Source organism: Ranitomeya variabilis, chromosome 7, assembly GCF_051348905.1.
Source record: "Ranitomeya variabilis isolate aRanVar5 chromosome 7, aRanVar5.hap1, whole genome shotgun sequence".
NCBI classification, from domain to species: Eukaryota; Metazoa; Chordata; class Amphibia; order Anura; family Dendrobatidae; genus Ranitomeya; species Ranitomeya variabilis.
Genome location: NC_135238.1, coordinates 89,703,053 through 89,724,106, shown reverse-complemented (window position 1 = coordinate 89,724,106; position 21,054 = coordinate 89,703,053). Strand labels below are relative to the sequence as shown.

Below are 21,054 nucleotides of genomic sequence, written 5' to 3'. Positions count from 1 at the left end.
TATATATATATATATATATATATATATATGTATATATATATATACACACTGCTCAAGAAAATAAGGGAAACACTGAAACAACAGAATATAACTCCAAGTAAATCAAACTTCTGTGAAATGAAACTGTCCACTTAGGAAGCAACACTGTTTGACAATCAATTTAACATGCTGTTGTGCAAATGGAATAGACAACAAATGGAAATTGTTGGCAATTATCAAGACATACTCAATAAAGGAGTGGTTCTGCAGGTGGGGACCACAGACCACATCTCGGTGCTAATCCTTTCTGGCTGATGTTTTGGTCACTTTTGAATGTTGGTTGTGCTTTCACACTCGTGGTAGCATGAGACAGACTCCATAACCCACACAAGTGGCTCAGGTAGTGCAGATCATCCAGGATGGCACATCAATGCGAGCTGTGGCAAGAAGGTTTGCTGTGTTTGTCAGTTTAGGGTCCAGAGGCTGGAAGAGCTACCAGGAGACAGGCCAATACACCAGTAGACATGAAGGTGGCCATAGGAGGGCAACAACCCAGCAGCAGGATCACTACCTCAGCCTTTGTGCAAGGAGGAACAGGAGGAGCACTGCCCAGAGCCCTGCAAAATTACCTCAAGCAGGCCACAAATGTGCATGTGTCTGCACAAACAGTTACAAACCGACTCCATGAGGATGGACTGAGTGCCTGACGTCCACAGATGGGGGTTGTGCTCACAGCCCAACACCGTGCAGGATGCTTGGCATTTGCCACAGAACACCAGGATTGGCAAATTTGCCACTGGCATCCTGTGCTCTTTACAGATGAAAGCAGGTTCACACTGAGCACATGTGACAGACGTGACAGAGTCTGCCTGCAACATCCTTCAGCATGACTGGTTTGGCAGTGGGTCAGTAACGGTGTCAGGTGGCATTTCTTTGGAGGGCCGCACAGCTGTCCATGTGCTTGCCAGAGGTAGCCTGACTGCCATTAAGTACCGAGATAAGATCCTCAGACCCCTTGTGAGACCATATTTTGGTGCGGTTGGCCCTGGGTTTCTCCTAATGCAGGACAATGCCAGACCTCTTGTGGCTGGAGTGTGTCAGCAGTTCCTGCAAGATGAAGGCATTGAAGCTATAGACTGGCCCCCCGTTACCCAGACCTGAATCCGATTGAACACATCTGGGACATCATGTCTCACACCATCCACCAACATCACGTTGCACCACAGACCGTCCAGGAGTTGGCTGATGCTTTAGTCCAGGTCTGGGAGGAGATCCCTCAGGAGACCATCCACCACCTCATCAAGAGCATGCCCAGGCGTTGCAGGGAGGTCATACAGGCACGTGGAGGTCACATACACTACTGAGCATCATTTCCTTGTCTTGAGGCATTTCCACTGAAGTTGGATCAGCCTGTAACTTCATTTTCCACTTTGATTTTGAGCATCATTCCAACTCCAGACCTCTGTGGGATATTAGTTGTGATTGTGATCATTTTTAGGTTTTATTGTTCTCAACACATTCCATTATGTAATGAATAAAGATTTACAACTGGAATATTTCATTCAGTGATATCTAGGATGTGGGATTTTAGTGTTCCCTTTATTTTTTTGAGCAGTGTATATATACTCACATGCACACATACAGGATCTCACCTAACTATCCCATGCACAGCAGCTCTCAGTTTTGCTAAGTATTGGTGTGTTCACTGGGAGAAAACCACTACCAGAGTTATATGGCAACAGTTTATCTTCCCGAGGATCGGACAATTGAATTCCAACTGCCTAATCCTTATAGCCATAATCTGTGATGGGAAAGTTGGGAACCCTCCTTAAAAATTAGTTGACTGGCCAAAATCAGTGGGTTCAGATCACATCAATGTGTTTTGCGACTTTTTCGTTTTGTTTTCAGTTTTGTTCATTTATTTTTTACTAGATGGAGGCCCGATGCTATCGCATCGGGAGGGCGGTAATGTCACGATGGGGGCAGGCTTTGCAGCGTTGAGAATCTCTCCCCCCCCCATGTGCTCACCCACCTATCCACTTTGTCTTTCCCCATGGGAGGGATAGGTAGGAGAAACCAGATAATCCAAATACGTGAGACTAAGGATAAGCATTCAAACTCTATGCAGCAATCTCCTGAACAGTTCTCCAAAAGCCTACTCCAAGCGCAATCTACTCCTCCAACACCAAACCAGGTAGTAGTAACTATCACTGGCAATGTCAGAAGCAAGGAGAAGGGTTCTTATGCCTGCTGGGAGTAACAAACTCAGAACAGCTAATATCACCCAAGACTGAGAACTCCAGAAGTCCAACTAAGCAGTGTAACCCTTGCAGCGATAGAGCAAAGAAAGCCACAAGTGCTAAATAGGACGGTGAAGCTGTTGTAACTACCGAAGGTGTATGTGTCACCAGACGCTGCAATTGTCTGACCCCACTCTGTCGCGGTATCCCTGTGAAAAGTACATTGTACATTGTTAGCTATACACTAATCCTTAGTAAATCAATAAGTTATGATATAAATTATTTTTGCTATACTGTATATTTACTATAGATATCTGTCTAAATCTTCTATTTTCCCTAGACTCATACAGTGAATGAACAGGTAGCGGAAACTCCAGAAGCAGCGGAGCAACCTTATGAAGTAGCTGGTGTTACAAGGAACAAGATAATGACAGCCCAGTTTGAGTGCTATCAGAAAATAATGCAAGAGCCAATGCACACAAAGGAAGGTAACTTTTCCAATTAATCTTGACATGTTTGATTCAATAAAAGCAATACTAAAATATTAACATTTCCAATGCATCCACAAGGCACTGACAGGGTTTCCCTGCTTCCCTAGAGAAGATAATACTATGGATGACAAAAATAAAAGTCCTTTCCCCTTTGCTTGCTTCAGTTGAGTCCTGTCCTGCGAGTTGCTTCTGCAAGCAGTTGGAGGCACATAATGTTTATCTGCCAAGCGTGTCCTTTTCCCCATAGTCTTGGCTGGGAGGGTGGGTGCAGAGAATTGCAGTTCTGGGCAGTAGTGACATTTCTCTCTTCATTCTGAGCATACGTCTTTAGCAGAGGCAGGCCTTGACTCTCTCTTTTCTATTGCTCTGGATTTGACCTCCCTTGCAGACAACATTTTTCTCCACATCTATTTTACTTCCCACTGCGACATGTGGTGTGTGTGGTAACATGCCACCATGTCATCATGAAGAAGAGGAAGCACTACTGGACTCTAAGATCCGTGGATGAGGTGGTTTAGTTTGGTCTTGTGCTTTTGGATAGTCAGATGGATCTGGTCCCGCTGACCTCTAGCGTCTTCGTGGTTCTGCTCCAGAGTGTCTTCCTTGGTATCCATCATCATGTGTGTCCCCAGTGACTCCACCGATTCTCTCTGCAAGTTGTCAGATCCCAGATAATCCACTGCCCCACCACTCAGTTGATACCACTCTTGTTTTAACCCCTTAAGGACCAAGGGTATTTCTGTTTTTGCGTTTCAATTTTTTGCTCTCTTTCTTCCCATTGCCATAACTTTACTTTTTTCATCAATATGGCCATGTGATGGCTAGTTTTTTTGCGGAACAAGTTGTACTTTTGAACAACACCATTGCTTTTACCATATTTTGTATTGGAAAATGGGAAAAAAATTCTAAGTGCTGTGAAATTGCAAAAAAATTGCAACATTTGGGATATCTTTCTGCAAGCTTCTCACAATAGTTGATCGGAATTTGGGCCCATTCCGCCTGACAAAACTGGTGTAACTGATCCAGGTCTGTAGGTCGCCTTGCTTGCATCGGCCTGTTCAGCTTTGCCCATAAATTTTCAATAGGGTTGAGATCAGGGCTTTGTGATGGCCACTCCAAAACATTGACTTTGTTATCCTTAGGCCACTATTTTACCATTTTGGCAGTATGCTTTGTGTCATTCTCCATATGGAAGACCCATTTCTGACCAAGCTTTAACTTTCTGGCTGATATCTTGAGATGATGCTTCAGTATTGCCACATAATCTTCTTTTCTCGTGTTGCCATCTATTTTGTGAAGTGCACCAGTCCCTCCTGCAGCAAAACAACCCCACATCATGATGCTGCCACCCCCGTGTTTCACAGTTGGGATGGGACCTTAGGCTTCCAAGAATTTCCCTTTTTCCTCCAAATGTAATGATGGTCATTATGCCCAAAAGTTCAATTTTAGTTTCATCAGCCCACAGGACATGTCTACAAAAATTAAGCTCTTTGTTCCTGTGTGCATTTGCAAACATTAATCTGGCTTTTTTATGTTTATTTTGGAGTAATGGCTTCCTCCTGGCAGAGTGGCTTTTCAGCCTATGTTGATACAGTACTCGTTTCACTGTGGATATTGACACAATCTTACCAACTTCCACTATCATCTTCACAAGGTCTTTTGCTTTTATCCTTGGGTTGATATGCACATGTCGGACCAAAGCATTTTCCATGATGCTACGCAAAGAAGCAGTGTGTTTCAGGTGCGCGTTAAAATACATCCATAGATGTGTCTTTAATTAGCTCAGAAGCTTCCAAACACATGACATCATCATATGGACAGTCCAGAAATGTTTAACCCCTTAGTGACGGAGCCAAATTTTTGAAATCTGACCAGTCACTTTATGTGGTAATAACTCTGCAACGCTTCAACAAATCCCAGTGATTTTGAGATTGTTTTTTTCATGACACATTATACTTTATGATAATGGTAAATTTAGGTCAATATGTTTTGTGTTTATTTATAAAAAATATAAAAAATTTGAGAAAAATGTTAAAAAATTTGCAAATTTCGAAATTTGAATGTTTATCCCTTTAATCCAGATGGTCATACCACAGCAAACCATTAATAAATAACATTTCCCACATGTCGGCTTTACATCAGCACCATTTGTAAAATGTTATTTTATTTTGTTAGCATTTTAGGAGGTTTAAAAATGTAGCAGCAATTTTTCATTTTTTCAAAGAAATTTACTAAATTTATTTTTTTAGGGACTTATCCATGTTTGAAGTGACTTTAGGGGTGTCATATATTGGGAAACCCCCAAAAGTGATACCATTTTAAAAACAGTACCCCCTGACATATTGAAAACTGCAGTCAGGTAGTTTATTAACCCTTCAGGTGCTTTACAGGAATTATTGCAAAGTGGTATGACAGAAATGAAAATGTGTATTTTTACCACCTAAATGCCTCTAACTTCTGAACAGGTTACTATAGCAGTCAGACTCTAAGGCCACTATTTGGTGATGAAATGCCATGGCAAACATCAGGACCACACAATCATGATCTGTGGGCACCAATTTGGATAAAGAGGAAGCCCCCACACTCTGTTAACCATTTATAATGATGTAGTTACTTGACAGCAGCGTCTAAGGGTTTAAACAGATTTGGACGGTGCAAACACTGATCGTGGCTGATACAGCAAGTTATCAGCTATAGTGTACAGCTGACAGCTGCTGGATTGTCACCTGTATGGGGAGGCTATTCTCTTATATATCAGGTCAGTTAAAAGACGTATTGGCGGTCATAGTGTATGTAAACTTTTGACTTTGCAGTAAGTAATAAAAATGCCTTAAAACATTCTCTCATTATTCTGGCATTTGGCAAATATTAATAATTATGGTAATCCTAATGGACCTAAAACATGAAAGGTTTATTCTGATTTCATGTCAGATATTGAGAAAAACATGCAGATGTGTCTTTTTACATAGTGTATGTAAACTTCTAGCTTCAACTGTACTTGCAAGAGCTGGTGTCTTCAAATCTCGCACATGCACGCAACTTTCTTTCCCTTGTGTCATTGCACCTCTGATGTCCGTGTGATGTGTTCACTTCCCGAATTCAGAAGCACACGGCGCATGTCTGGAATTATAGAAGATGTCTGATGTCAACTGAGGAGCCCAAGATCAGGATTTTTTGTTCCTTCAGGACATGCACAGTTATATTTGGTTGCTCACGAACGGCAGTGCAATTTGTCTCATATCTTCAGGTGCTCACAAAGTTGTCTATGACCTTGATTCCCTTAGTAAGAGAGGGAGATTGTGGGCACTGACTTCTGAACCTCATTCCCCCTTCTATAACAAATTAGTTCTTTATTTTAATTCCTTGTGTTCTTGTCATTCTCCTCACTATGTAACATAGTGCATACTGTGTAATGTAGCTTTACTTACTGCCTTTTCTTCTTCTGCTTAGGTCGGGTTTGTAACAGGACATGGGATGGTTGGTTATGTTGGGGGGATGCAGTAGGAGGAGACGTATCTGAGCAGCACTGCCCTGATTATTTTCAGGACTTTGATCCTTCTGGTAAGTTCTAGGTAATAAGTATTTTGTAAAGACAAAAGAAAAAATCCAGCTCACCATAGTTGTAGTCCCTGGAGGCTCGGAGCACGGAAACACTGTGTCAAGGCGTGAGGAATGCAGGAAATAGAAAAAAATCCAGCTCAACGAGGTGGTGAAAAAGCAAAGTCTTGGTACTTTATTCACTTCATATCAAAAAATAGAGGATAAAACAACAGCACAATATAATTAAAAACACTATCTACGCGTTTCTGGTGACATAGCACCCTTAGTCATGACTAAGGGTGCTATGTCACCAGAAACGCGTAGATAGTGTTTTTAATTATATTGTGCTGTTGTTTTATCCTCTATTTTTTGATATGAAGTGAATAAAGTACCAAGACTTTGCTTTTTCACCACCTCGTTGAGCTGGATTTTTTTCTATTTCCTGCAATAAGTATTTTGGTCTCAATATCCTAGGTATGTTGCAGATGATATTCAAATAATTGTATGTATTGCCTTTAAGAAAAAAATGGATTTTGAATAAAAATATATATATATATTCTTTTTTTGCAATTGTCCACATACTGTATAACAAATATATAAGGCACAACTCGTGCCACGCAGACAGTCATACACACTGAAATCATAGAGCACTATTGTAAAAATAAGAAGGTGAAAGGAACTAGAACTGTATTCCCCCACCAGACGGAGTTAAATGGAATCTGTCAGCAGGTTTTTGCTACATCATGCGAGAGCAGCATAATGTAGGAAATCAGACCCTGATTTCAACAATGTATCACTTAGATTACTAGGTGCAGCATTTGTGACATAATCAGAGTTCTTAGATGTAGCAGAGCTCAGAAAGCTGCTGCGGCCCAATACCAGGCTCTGTATGTACATTGTCTATGCACAGGAGGGGGCTTGGTTGGGCTAGCAGTCCCGTGAGACCCAGTCCCAGCAGCGACCGATAAAACCTTCATTGTTAGCAAACATCACACAGACTGGTAAGTGATACATCTTTGAAATCTGTATTTTCACCCCAACCTCATGGTGTCCGCAGATTACATAGAAAAACCTACTAACAGATTCCCTTTAAAAAGTATATTGTACATCTATATGCTTTGAGATCTGCCTCGTAGTGGGTGGAAGAAAATATAAATCTATAATCTATCAGAATATGTGGATACACATTTACAAAAATGTGTTCCATCACTCCCAGCATATCTTAAAGACACCTGAGACACTATCAGGGCTCTGGAAAATATCGAGTGGACTGATAAATACACCCTAGGGACCTTGGACATCAAGTCCCTTTATACAGTAATCAATCAAGAAAAAGGGTGTGAATCCGCTGAATACTTTTTAAACAAATCCCGCATTTACAATTCCACACAAACAGCATTCATTATAGAAAGTATGACATTTATTCTTCAACACAATTATTTTGTGTATGGGAAGCAATTCTATCTGCAAACTTGGGGAATGGCCATGGGGACGAAGTTTGCCCGAAGCTATGCAAACTTGTATGTGGGAAAATGGGAGGAGTCCTATGTCTATTTGGACGGTCAGTTACGTAAGGGTTTGATCATGTAGTGTCGATACATCGACGACATTCTTTTCATTTGGGAAGGCTCCCAGCAGCTTTTGAAAGAATTTGTGGGAGGCCTCAATGATAATACATACGGTTTAGAATTTTCGGTTACCATGAGCAAATCGGAGGTAAACTTTTTGGATCTGAACATTTTTGTTGAAAAGGATATGTTGTACACAAAATGTCATCATAAGGAGGTAGACTGTAATAGCTACATCCAGATGGATAGTTGCCACCTCCCCTCATGGCTTCGTAACATCCCAAAAAGTCAATTCATTTGTATTAGACGAAATTGTACAAGAGATATGGATTTTGAAATGGAATCTCAGGTGTTGCAGAAACAATTTGCAGAGAGAGGTTATGACCCCTCATCCCTGGAACAAGCCAGTCAGGAAGCTAGAGCTATACCAAGGAATAATTTGATTCATGAAATTGAGAAATCCACAGGTAACCCTTCGTCTGTGGCACAGGAAATTGGCAAAATCCCTTTAATTACTCAATACCACGAAAATCATGGTAAATTTTCGAGAATTATTAGAAAATATTGGCCTATTTTACAGAAAGATAAGGTTGTGGGGGGATTTCTGCCCGCTAAACCAAGATTTGTTTATAAAAAGGTCAAAAATATTGGAAATATCGTAGCACCCACTACAAAAATGGGTTTGGGTTCTCAGTCCCTTAAAGGTAAAAATAGTACAAACCCTATGAGGGGGAGTTTTACCAACTGTGGGAATTGTCCATGTTGTATACGCATTAAATGCTCAAAGGTAATACAAGAATCTTTTTGGGACATGGATAAAACCATAGAATTTCATTTTAAAGAATGCATTTCCTGCCACTCCACGGGAGTCATTTATATGATTAGGTGTCCTTGTGACAAAACTTATGTAGGCCGTACAAAAAGACGACTTAGGGACAGGATCAAAGAGCACCTGGACAGTATTGCAAAGGGATTTGAGGGGCACCCCCTCTCGCGACACTTTGCGGTTAAGCACAGGCGATCATTTGAAGGAATCTCATTCTGTGGAATCCAAACTGTCCCAAAAAATCCAAGAGGGGGGGATTACATTAAGAGTATGTCCCGCATTGAATCTAAATGGATCTTTACATTAGATAGTTTAGCCCCCTAAGGGGCTGAATCAAGAAATTGAACTGTATGCTCTTTAAGGATGAATGTGCAATGGATAGAAAACTGTCTCTTTCTTATATTTTTTTTTTTATTTTTTTTTATAGCTTCTAATTTATAATTGACCCCTTTTTTATCCAATTTTAGGGGACACATATGCAGGGGTTTTTTTTTCAACATTTTAAAAGGTTTAATGTATGTATTTAATAAAAATATAATTTTTAACATTGGGGGGTATCTGTTTTTTAACAATAGTAAAACGGAGAGTTGGAAGCAGTTTACACTAGGGACTGACCGATACAAGTGAGATTCAGTACATCCGGGGAGCAACATTGACATACAGTGATTAAACAACTTAAGCTGATTCAGTGCGATTGAGCACAATGTGTGATTGGTTGTTGGAAGGAATGGGAGGCGGGGATAGGTTTAAAGGGAGTAGCGGTAGTGTAGGAGCCATACCTTGAGAAAGAGGGACGGTTCACTCGAAACGCGTCGGATTGGCCCTTACACACATCCGCTACACACGGACAGGTGACGTCTCCACACAACCACGCCCCACGCCTCCCGTCCATCACGCCCCCTGCTCACCACGCTACTCTGACAGCGGCGCCATCGGCCGAGGCGCACCGCGGTGGTTTGAGCAGCGAGCGGTCAGGAGCTTTTCAGCTCTAGGGAGGACGCTCCCGCATCAGGCACGAACGGACAGTGGGGAGGAAGTTCTCATGCCACTTTGCCCACCACACACAGGATCACCTGGACATCTGTAAGTGCCTCTCAGCGCGGTAATCTTCTTTTTGCATCATAAATCTATAATTTCCCTCATTGGTTTGAGGGAAAGCAACACAAGCAGTTCATTGCCAGACCTCTTTTTCTTATGGACCCCATATAGGCATGTTTCTAGTATTTATTGCTCTTATGAGACATTAGAGACCTTGTTGGTATGTATTAGCAGACACGCACTTCACTCCACACTATGGTGAAATGTTACCTGCCCTGAATCATAGAGAATCAAGTTGTAGATTCACAAGGATAGGAAGAAACAATATTTTTTTCTAATGGGTTTTTTTATACTAATTTGTGAGTAATTGATTTTTTTTTTCTACTTTAAAGAGAAAGTTACAAAGCATTGCGATACAAGTGGATACTGGTTCAGGCATCCAGACAGTAACAGGACATGGACAAATTATACACAATGCAACGCCTTCACAAGAGAAAGAGTAAAGGTAGGATATGCTCAAGGTAAACTATCCCTTTTTTATGTTAAAGGAGCCATTAGTATATACTCAGGACACAAGAGGTGCTGTGTCTAACATACATACAATATTTATTCAGGCACCAAGGGAGATAGAAATCAATAAATGTAAATATAAAACATTGAAAGAAGACACCAAGAAGGTAAAGTCGTGGAATTGTGGGCATTTTCAATATATCTCGGTTTATTAAGTATCGAGTATGAGTGCCACAAGCAGAAATACACACTTCTACACACCTTGGCTCCTATCATTGAGCTTATTAATGGTTGTTCTGCCATGCTGGATGCACATGGCCACACAAGTTATAGGATTCATACAGTCTCTCACATTTGGTACAATCATGGCCTTCGCTCAATTGGTAATTTTGTTGGCCGAACGTCAAGAGCAATTCACTCACTTCAGATTCAGGGAAAGACACTCAGAAATACATATCCCATTTCTTGCTTACTTGCAAGCAATAAGTTGTGTGTGTAGATGTCTATGTACCCTCTAACTCTTTTCGAATAGGACCAAAAATTTCACAGGGCCATGAGCTCCTCAGCTACCACAAGAGGCCGTATCTGCTCTGTATAGATATCTCTGAAGGATGACACCGGAGAGATCACACATATCATAATCCCACCACTGCCACCAATATGTGAAGGACCACACCTCCCAGCCCCACATGACGTCGCTAATACGTCAAGGGGTCACGCAGTACAGTCTCCCCACTTTCATCAATGTGACATTCCACTCCCTTTGGCGATATATAAGGTCAGCTTGGCAAAGTTTTACACAGACCCCCTTTCCACACAAACACAGGGAGGCACGGGTGTGAGAGAGGGTGACACACGCAGCCACTGGCGAGGCACAACACTTCCTCACAACCATGACCGACTGAGAGACCCCTTTCACTGGCACCAGTGAAACAAAGCCTTGCCAGCCCAGTAGGACTGCCACCAGTTCCTCGTTAGATATAAGCCCAGAGAACAATCAGAGGAAAAGTATTATAGAAACATGTCACCACTTCTGCATTTTTTACCCACTCCTGGTTTTGGCTTATAAATACTGAGATAAAAATCTCACCAAATACTCAATGTGTGTATGTGGCCTTAGGCTTGTTATGTGATGTCCAATTTCACTTGCAGTAGGAAGTGGATTAATCATGGAACCAGTGGTACAGCCATTTCTCCAAAATGTCCCAGGTGCAGTTTTCCGACATGACAATGTCAAGCTGCATGTTGCTCATGCTACTATGAGCAGCTTGCATGGCCTAAATGTGCCACCATGGCCTGCAGGATCTACAGGTTTGTCTCCCATCGAGCACATCTGGGACGTCATTGGTTGACAATTGAAATGGGAGCTGCCAGCAACAGATCTTGATGATTTACATTCTCAAGTGCATTTACCAATGCAGAAGATTCCTCAGAAAACCATTAATAATCTCAAGGTGATTAAATGTGTGTATTTTTGCATGTGGTGCTCATAGTCAGTATTTATTATGTTTTGCTTAAATAGCGCCATCATATTCTGCAGCGCTCTACAGACATTAACATCACTGTCCCCAATGGGGCTTACAATCTAAATTCCCTATCAGTGTGTCTTTAGAACGTGGAAAGGAACCAGAGAACCCAGAGGAAACCCACGTAAACATGGGGAGAACATACAATTTCCTTGCAGATGTTGTTCTTAGTAGAATTCGAACCCAGGACCCCAGCACGCTAACCAGTGAGCCTAAATTTTTTTGTCAACATAGCTACATGAGGGCTTGATTTTTGCGAGACTGCATTGATTTTACCATATAATGTACTGAAAAATGGGAAAAAATCCAAGTGAGGTGAAATAGTGAAAGATATGCAATTTTGATGTTGCTTTTGGTTTTGTATTTACAGCTTCTATTGTATGTAGTGATGAGCGAGTATACTCGTTGCTTGGGTTTTCCCGAGCACTCTCGGATGACCTCAGAGTATTTGATAGTGTTCGGAGGTTTAGTTTTCATCACCACAGCTGAATGATTTACAGCTACTAGCCAGCTTGTTTACATGTGGGAATTCCCTAGCAACCAGGCAACCCCCACTTGTACTTAGGCTGGGTAGTAGCTGTAAATCATTCAGCTGAGGCGATGAAAACTAAATCTCCGAACACTAACAAATACTCGGTGGTCACCCGAGCAACGAGTATACTCGCTCATCACTAATTGTATGGCAAAATGACCTGTAAACTTGATTCCCTATACAATATACAGTTGTGCTCTAAAGTTTACATACCCCTGCAGAATCTTTGCTTTCTTGGCCTTTTTTTCAGAGAATATGAATGATAACACTAAAACTTTTTCTCCACTCATGGTTAGTGGATGGGTGAAGCCATTTACTGTCCAACTACTGTGTTTTCTCTTTTTAAATCATAATGACAACCTAAAACAGCCAAATGACCCCGATCAAAAGTTTACGTACCTCATTTCTTAATACCTTGTATTGCCCCCTCTAACATCAATGACAGCTTGAAGTCTTTTGTGTAGTTGTGGATGAGGTTCTTTATTTTCTCAGATGGTAAAGCTGCCCAATCTTCTTGGCAAAAAGCCTCCAGTTCCTGTAAATTCCTGGGCTGTCTAGCATGAACTGCGCACTTGAGATCTCCCCAGAGTGGCTCAATGATATTGAGGTCAGTAGACTGAGATGGCCACTCCAGAACCTTCACTTTTTCTGCTGTAGGTCCTTGTGTTTTGGATCGTTGTCATGTTGGAACGTCCAAGTACGTGCCATGCGCAGCTTCCGGGCTGATGAGTGCAAATTTGCCTCCAATATTTTCTGATAACATGCTGAATTCATCTTTCCTTCAACTTTGACTAAGTTTCCTGTGCCTTTGTAGCTCACACATCCCAAAACATTAGCAACCCACCTTCATGCTTTACAGTAGGAATGGTGTTCCTTTCATGATAGGCCTTGTTGACCTCTCTCCAAATGAAACGTTTGTGGTTGTGGCCAAAAAGTTCAATTTTGGTATCATCACTCCAAATTACCTTGCTCCAGAGGTTTTGAGGCTTGTCTCTGTGTTGTTTTGCGTATTATAGGCAAGATACTTTGTGGCATTTGCACAGTAATGGTTTTTTTTCTGGCGACTCGACCATGAAGCCCATTTTTCTTCAGGTGCCTCCTTATTGTGCATCTTGAAATAACCACGCCTGTCATGGTTCCCAATGGCAAGGGAACGTAAAAAACACATAAGTAACGAACGAGCTCTCGGGTGATGGAAACTCGAGTTGACCGTGAGCTAAATCTACCACAGAACTAACAGTAGCCAGGGAGCATACCTACGGCTTCCTATATGCCACGCGCCAGCCGGAGGACTAACTACGCCTGGTAGAGGAAGAAACAGACCTGGCTTACCTCTAGGGAAATACCCCAAAAGATGATAGCAGCCCCCCACATGTAATAACGGTGAATTAAGAGGAAAAGACATACACAGTATGAAAGTAGATTTAGCAAAGAGAGGTCCACTTACTAGATAGCAGAAGGATACAAAAGAGGACTTCACGGTCAACTGAAAACCCTTTCAAAAACCATCCTGAAATTACTTTAAGACTCCTGTGTCAACTCATGACACAGGAGTGGCAATTTCAGCCCGCAAGAGCTTCCAGCTACAGAGAATTACAAAAACTGCAAACTGGACAAAAGGTACAAAACAAAAGGACAAAGTCCACTTAGCTGATCAGCAGACTAGTAGCAGGAACATGCAACCGAAGGCTCTGGTTACAATGATGACCGGCAAGGAAATGACTGGAGAGCAAGGCTAAATAGGAAACTCCCAAACACTGATGGAAGCAGGTGAACAGAAGAAGCAAAGTGCAAACAAGTCACCAGTACCACCAGCAACCACCAGGGGAGCCCAAAAAGCGGATACACAACAGTACCCTCCCCTTAAGGAGGGGGCACCGAACCCTCACAAGAACCGCCAGGGCGATCTGGATGAGCCCTATGAAAGACACGAACCAAATCCGAGGCATGAACATCAGAGGCAGTTACCCAAGAATTATCTTCCTGACCATAGCCTTTCCATTTAACCAGATATTGAAGTCTCCCTCTGGAAATACGGGAGTCCAAGATCTTCTCCACGACGTACTCCAATTCACCCTCCACCAGCACAGGAGCAGGAGGTTCAGTAGAAGGAACCACCGGTACCTCATATCTCCGCAACAACGACCGATGGAACACATTATGGATAGCGAAAGATGCCGGGAGGTCCAAACGAAAGGAAACAGGGTTAAGAATCTCCAAAATCCTATAAGGACCGATGAACCGAGGCTTAAATTTGGGAGAAGAAACTCTCATAGGAACAAAACGGGAAGACAACCACACCAAGTCCCCAACGCAAAGGTGGGGACCAACACGACGACGACGGTTAGCAAACTGCTGAGTCCTCTCCTGGGACAATTCCAAATTATCCACCACTTGTCCCCAAATCCGATGCAACCGATCCACCACCGCATCCACTCCAGGACAATCCGAAGATTCAACCTGACCAGATGAAAAACGCGGATGAAACCCTGAATTGTAAAAGAAAGGAGAAACCAAAGTGGCAGAACTAGCCCGATTATTAAGAGCAAACTCCGCCAACGGCAGAAAGGCAACCCAATCATCCTGATCCGCAGACACAAAACACCTCAAATAAGTCTCCAAAGTTTGATTAGTTCGCTCCGTCTGGCCATTGGTCTGAGGATGGAATGCAGACGAAAAGGACAAATCAATGCCCAACCTGGCACAGACTGCCCGCCAAAATCTAGACACGAACTGGGTACCCCTGTCAGAAACGATGTTTTCCGGAATACCATGCAAGCGAACCACATTTTGAAAAAACAGAGGGACCAACTCAGATGAGGAAGGCAACTTAGGCAATGGCACCAAATGAACCATTTTAGAAAAACGGTCACACACCACCCAGATGACAGACATCTTCTGAGAAACAGGGAGATCCGAGATAAAGTCCATAGAGATGTGCGTCCAAGGCCTCTTCGGAATAGGCAAGGGCAACAACAACCCACTAGCCCTAGAACAACAAGGCTTGGCCCGAGCACACACATCGCAAGACTGCACAAAAACACGCACATCTCGAGACAGGGAAGGCCACCAGAAGGATCTAGCCACCAAATCTCTGGTGCCAAAAATTCCCGGATGACCTGCCAGAGTAGAAGAATGAACTTCCGAGATGACTCTAGTGGTCCACTCGTCAGGAACAAACAGTCTACCAGACGGACAACGATCAGGTCTATCCGCCTGAAATTCTTGCAAAGCACGTCGCAAATCTGGAGAGACAGCAGACAAAACCACTCCATCCTTAAGGACACCAGCAGGTTCAGAATTCCCAGGAGAGTCAGGCTCAAAACTCCTAGAAAGAGCATCTGCTTTCACATTCCTAGAACCCGGTAAGTACGAGACCACAAAATTAAACCGGGAAAAGAACAACGACCAACGTGCCTGTCTAGGATTCAGGCGCCTGGCAGACTCCAAATAAATTAAATTCTTGTGATCAGTCAAAACTACCACCTGATGTCTGGCACCCTCAAGCCAATGACGCCACTCCTCAAATGCCCACTTCATGGCCAAAAGCTCCCGATTACCAACATCATAGTTTCGCTCGGCGGCCGAAAATTTTCGCGAAAAGAACGCACAAGGTCTCATCACTGAGCAGTCGGAACTTTTCTGCGACAAAACCGCCCCCGCTCCGATCTCGGAAGCATCGACCTCAACCTGAAAGGGAAGAGAAACATCAGGCTGGCGCAACACAGGGGCAGACAAAAAGCGGCGCTTAAGCTCCCGAAAGGCCTCCACGGCAGCAGGGGACCAATTGGCAACATCAGCACCCTTTTTAGTCAAATCCGTCAGAGGTTTAGCAACGCCAGAAAAACCAGCTATAAATCGACGATAAAAATTAGCAAAGCCCAAGAATTTCTGGAGACTCTTCAGAGAAGTATTTTAAACCAACAAGGAAAATATCCCACAATAATAAATAAATAAACTTCAAGCAGAAAAACAACCTATTATACAACAAAAAAGCTACTTGAAATAATTAAAGAAGAATCATATAAAATTTATGAATATTTTATTTAACACCAATAAGGCAATACACAAAAATATTTAAAAACAAGAGGGGCAGTTGATAGCACTCAAAAACAATATATATAAAAATCCATAACAAATGTTACTTTTATGACATTAAGTACTGGTAGTCCGCTATGATATCAAATTGGTATATATCCCAAGTGGGACAAGAATAAAAAAGGTGCAATTTAATAATTATACCAAAGAAGAATTAATCAATCAACTGTAAGAATAATTTAGAAAGTGCATAGTGCTAGTGCATAAAGAGATGTATACTAACCAGTACTCATAATAAATGTGCTGACACTGCCACCTCACACTCCAACGCGCGTTTCACACGTCTTGCTTCCTCAGGGAGTGATGTGAGGGAGGTCATACTTCGCTTTATATATCCAATAAATCAAGGCCGCAGCCAATCCAGCAAAGAATCGTTAATGGCGGCGCATCGCATGCTGCCCCGGCGAGGCACCCCCGCCCAACGCCAACCCGCGCCGTCACAAGAGGGCGCGTCGCGCCATCCGTGACGTCACAGGACAGGCATGTGACGGAGCATGCGCACACCAGGGAACCAAGGGATGCGCACAGTACTTGCTGGTCATATCCGGTATGATGCCTTGATGTCGGCGCATCGCATGCTGCCACGGCAACGGGATCGCCACCCCACATCCCGCGGCAACATCACAGAAACGCGCCATAGCGCGATCTATGATACAACAGGCGGGGCATGGGACGGCGACGCCGCAACCCGGAAACAGGAAATGCGCACAGCAGCACAGCGGACATGATAACTAAGGGTAAAGATATGTGGGCGAACCAAGTAGTTATAATAAGGGGAATTTTAACAAACATATATCCAACATAACATAATTAAATGATTTTAAATAGTGAATAAAATATATGTGCCACAAAGAATATACATATAGCCAAAATAGGGCATAAAGTTTGTAAAAACTACATTATAATTAAATAATCTTAAATAGTGAATGAAAAATATGTGCCTCAAAAAATATACATGTAGCAAAACTAATTGTCACCATAAGGGGGCATAAAGTTTATAAAAAGCTACATTATGATAAAAATATGCAAATATACAGTGCATCAATTATAAACATAAGCCAATAATAATAAATATTGATATAAAAAAGTGACATTTTTTATTATTTCTATCAATATAAAGTGATAAATTCTTCTTTAAGGTCCATAACCACGATTTTTCTTCACCAAGGTGCATCCTCAAAATTTTATTATATATGATAGATACCTAAATACAAAAGAAGAGAGAAAAAGACACAAACCAATGAATGACCATTCAGCACAAACTACTTAGGCGAACCCCACATTTAAATAAAATAACCAGAGGACAGAAGGTCCCCTTAGACCAACCCTAAACAGGACAAACAAACAAAATTTAAAAGTAACATCATTTTGATACAAAATGATGAAAGAAGAAGAAAAAATTAAAAACTAAATATCTAAATGGCAATATAGGCAACAGCTAAAGAATCAAACTACAAAAAACTGGCGAATCCCCATTGATCATTTAAGCCGTATGGTTTCATTGTTCTCAAATCTGTGATCCATCGGCATTCCCTTTGAGCTAATTTGTTCATAATATTCCCTCCCCGAATACCAAGATGTACAACATCAATACCTCTTATCTGGAAGTCTATTGCTCCTGTTGGATGAAATTCCCTATAATGGGCAGGTATTGTCTTCAGTTTGGCAATCTCTTCTCTCTGTGAATCTTCTGAATTGAGTAATCTTGCTGTGCGAATATCCTTCACATGTTCTAATACACGTACCCGCAATTGTCTTGACGTTAAACCTATGTATATAAGTCCACACGGGCATGTTAGATGATATATCACTGCCGTTGTTTTACAATTAATAGAGTGGACGATTTTAAAATCGCGGGTCTTGGCCGAATTGCTAAAGCTTTCAGTTTTTATCATATACTTGCATGCACTGCAATTTCCACAAGAACGTGAGCCCCACTTGGGGCCTTTTGAGTCAAAAATAAAGTTGGATTTTGGTGCAACATAGTGACTATGTACAATAGTTTCTCCAATAGTCTTACTCCTTCTTGCCACGACCTGTGCTTTATCTTCAATAAATCTTGTCAATCCTGGATCACGTTTCAGTATTGGCCAAAATCTGTTAAAGACATCATTCATATCCCTCCATCTTCCATGATAATTAGTAATAATCCGTAAATGTGAATCTTTTTTAGTAGTTACCTTGTTTTGAAGAAGTATATTCCGATCCATTGCTCTTGCTTGTTGGTAGCCTTGATTAATATCCAGGGAGTCATACCCTCGACTCAAGAATCTTTCAGTTATGTCACGGGCCTGAATTTCAAATTCTTCATTTGTGTCACAGATTCTTCTTGCTCGAATAAATTGTCCCTTAGGGATGGCTCTGACAGTATGCCTTGGATGTGCTGATTTTGCATGTAGTACCGAGTTGGTACTCGTTTCCTTCCGAAAAATGGTACTATGAATAATCCCAGAGTTGTCTACCTTCAATTGAAGATCCAAAAAATCAATTTTCTCTGTAGTAATTTTGAAAGTAAGTTTCACGTTCCAATCATTAGTGTTCAAATGCAGCAGGAATCTATCCAGTTCCACTCTATCCCCCTGCCAGATGAAAAGAAGATCATCAATGAAACGCATCCAACTTACTACAGAGGGACCTTGTATATCATGCAAATATGGTAGCATATGTTCGCGTTCCCATTGACCCATAAATAGATTGGCATATGAGGGCGCAAAAGACGCCCCCATTGCCACTCCACGTTGTTGTATATAAAATCTGTCTTTAAATGTGAAGTAGTTATGGGTCAATGCATATTGTAATAAATCAAGGAGAAGTTGTAACAGATCTTTATCCATGCCTTTGTTGGAAAGGAAGAATTTTGCGGCGGAAATACCTCGATCGTGGCTTATGCATGTATATAATGTCTCTACATCTCCGGTAATAAGGACCATATCTTGTTCAAAGCTAATCCCTTGTAACCTTTGCAGTACTTCTCCTGAATCCTTCACATACGAAGGTAATTCCTCCACACAAGGTTTTAAATAATAATCAAGAAACCGGCACACTGGTTCGTTTAGTCCCCCACATCCAGAGACTATAGGTCTGCCAGGCGGATTGACCATATCTTTGTGAATTTTCGGTAGAAAATATATTGTCGGCATAACAGGAAAATTCACACATAATCCTTCCCAAATTGATTTGGTGATGAGACCCTTATCCAAGGCTTCATTCAAAATACAAAGTAATTGCTTTTGAAAGGCGGCAGTGGGGTCTGACGTGAGCTTTTGATAGCAATCAATGTTATTTAACTGCTTAAAAGCTTCCTTCTCATATAGTTGTACCGGCCAGACCACCACATTGCCGCCTTTGTCAGCAGGTTTGAACACCACCTGCTTCATATTTTTCAATTCATTCAATGCCAGCCGTTGTGAAGATGTCAAATTATCATATGGTCTGTATGTTCTGAGTTGGTACAATTCATCACATACCATTTTTACGAAGATTTCTATTGATGAGTTCAAAGTAATCGGTGGAAAAATTTTTTTGATCTCTTTTTAATAAATTCAGGGAACTTACTCTGTGCAGATTCTTCCTGCTCAAGGAGTAACTCCTCTAATATCCGGAGCGTTTCCAGTTCTGTCTCTGTCGAAAAAGATGAATTGGAAGGATTTTTACTTTCATGGAATTTCTTCAGAAGAAGCTTGCGAGCAAACAAAAATACATCCTTTATTGCTACAAAGGTATCGAAGTTAGATGTGGGACAAAAGGTTGCCATTGTCATGGACTCATTCAGACCTGTAGGCGCAGGGAACCCGACCATAACATCTTTAACGGCATCAGAAAGGCCCTCTCTGAAATTTGCCGCTAAGGCGCACTCATTCCACTGAGTAAGCACAGACCACCTACGAAATTTTTGGCAGTATATCTCCGCTTCATCTTGCCCTTGAGATAGGGCTATCAAAGCTTTTTCAGCTTGAATCTCCAAATTAGGTTCCTCATAAAGCAACCCTAAAGCCAGGAAAAACGCATCCACATTGAGCAACGCAGGATCCCCTGGTGCCAATGAAAATGCCCAATTTTGAGGGTCACCTCGCAGCAAAGAGATTACAATCTTAACCTGCTGGACAGGATCTCCTGAGGAGTGAGGTCTGAGAGAAAGGAATAATTTACAATTATATTTGAAATTCAAAAACCGAGATCTATCTCCGGAAAACACCTCTGGTGTAGGGATTTTAGGTTCAGAAATAGGAGCATGTATAACAAAATCTTGTAAATTTTGAACCTTCGTAGCAAGATTATTTAAACCTGCAGCCAAACTCTGGACATCCATGTTAAACAGCTAAGGACAGAGCCATTCAAGGGTTAAGAGGAGGTAAGAAGCAGCTAGACAGCAATTAAGGGCTAGGCAGCAAAACTCTGAGGGAAAGAAAAAAAAAAATTTTCCCTTCAACACTTCTTTTTCTCCTGCTTCAGCCCAAACAATTAACACTTTGTGGGCCGGTCATACTGTCATGGTTCCCAATGGCAAGGGAACGTAAAAAACACATAAGTAACGAACGAGCTCTCGGGTGATGGAAACTCGAGTTGACCGTGAGCTAAATCTACCACACAACTAACAGTAGCCAGGGAGCATACCTACGGCTTCCTATATGCCACGCGCCAGCCGGAGGACTAACTACGCCTGGTAGAGGAAGAAACAGACCTGGCTTACCTCTAGGGAAATACCC

General features: G+C 41.9%; 1 protein-coding gene and 1 long non-coding RNA gene across 3 annotated transcripts in view; one reads left to right on the top strand and one right to left on the bottom strand.

The window, feature by feature from the left end:
- The window catches only part of CALCRL (calcitonin receptor like receptor), a 195,211-nt gene that overhangs the window by 127,985 nt on the left and 46,172 nt on the right, over nucleotides 1-21,054 (top strand). For both annotated transcript variants that reach the window (XM_077275406.1, XM_077275407.1), the window contains 3 exons: nucleotides 2,560-2,707; nucleotides 6,161-6,271; nucleotides 10,075-10,187. In XM_077275406.1, the coding sequence (XP_077131521.1) occupies nucleotides 2,560-2,707; nucleotides 6,161-6,271; nucleotides 10,075-10,187 (372 nt within the window). The remainder of the gene's footprint in view (nucleotides 1-2,559; nucleotides 2,708-6,160; nucleotides 6,272-10,074; nucleotides 10,188-21,054) is intronic.
- LOC143785065 (uncharacterized) lies at nucleotides 16,258-19,972 on the bottom strand. Its single transcript, XR_013217952.1, has 3 exons — nucleotides 19,904-19,972; nucleotides 17,943-18,927; nucleotides 16,258-17,552 (listed from the first exon to the last, which is right to left on the bottom strand). It is a non-coding gene; the product is annotated as an uncharacterized LOC143785065 (long non-coding RNA).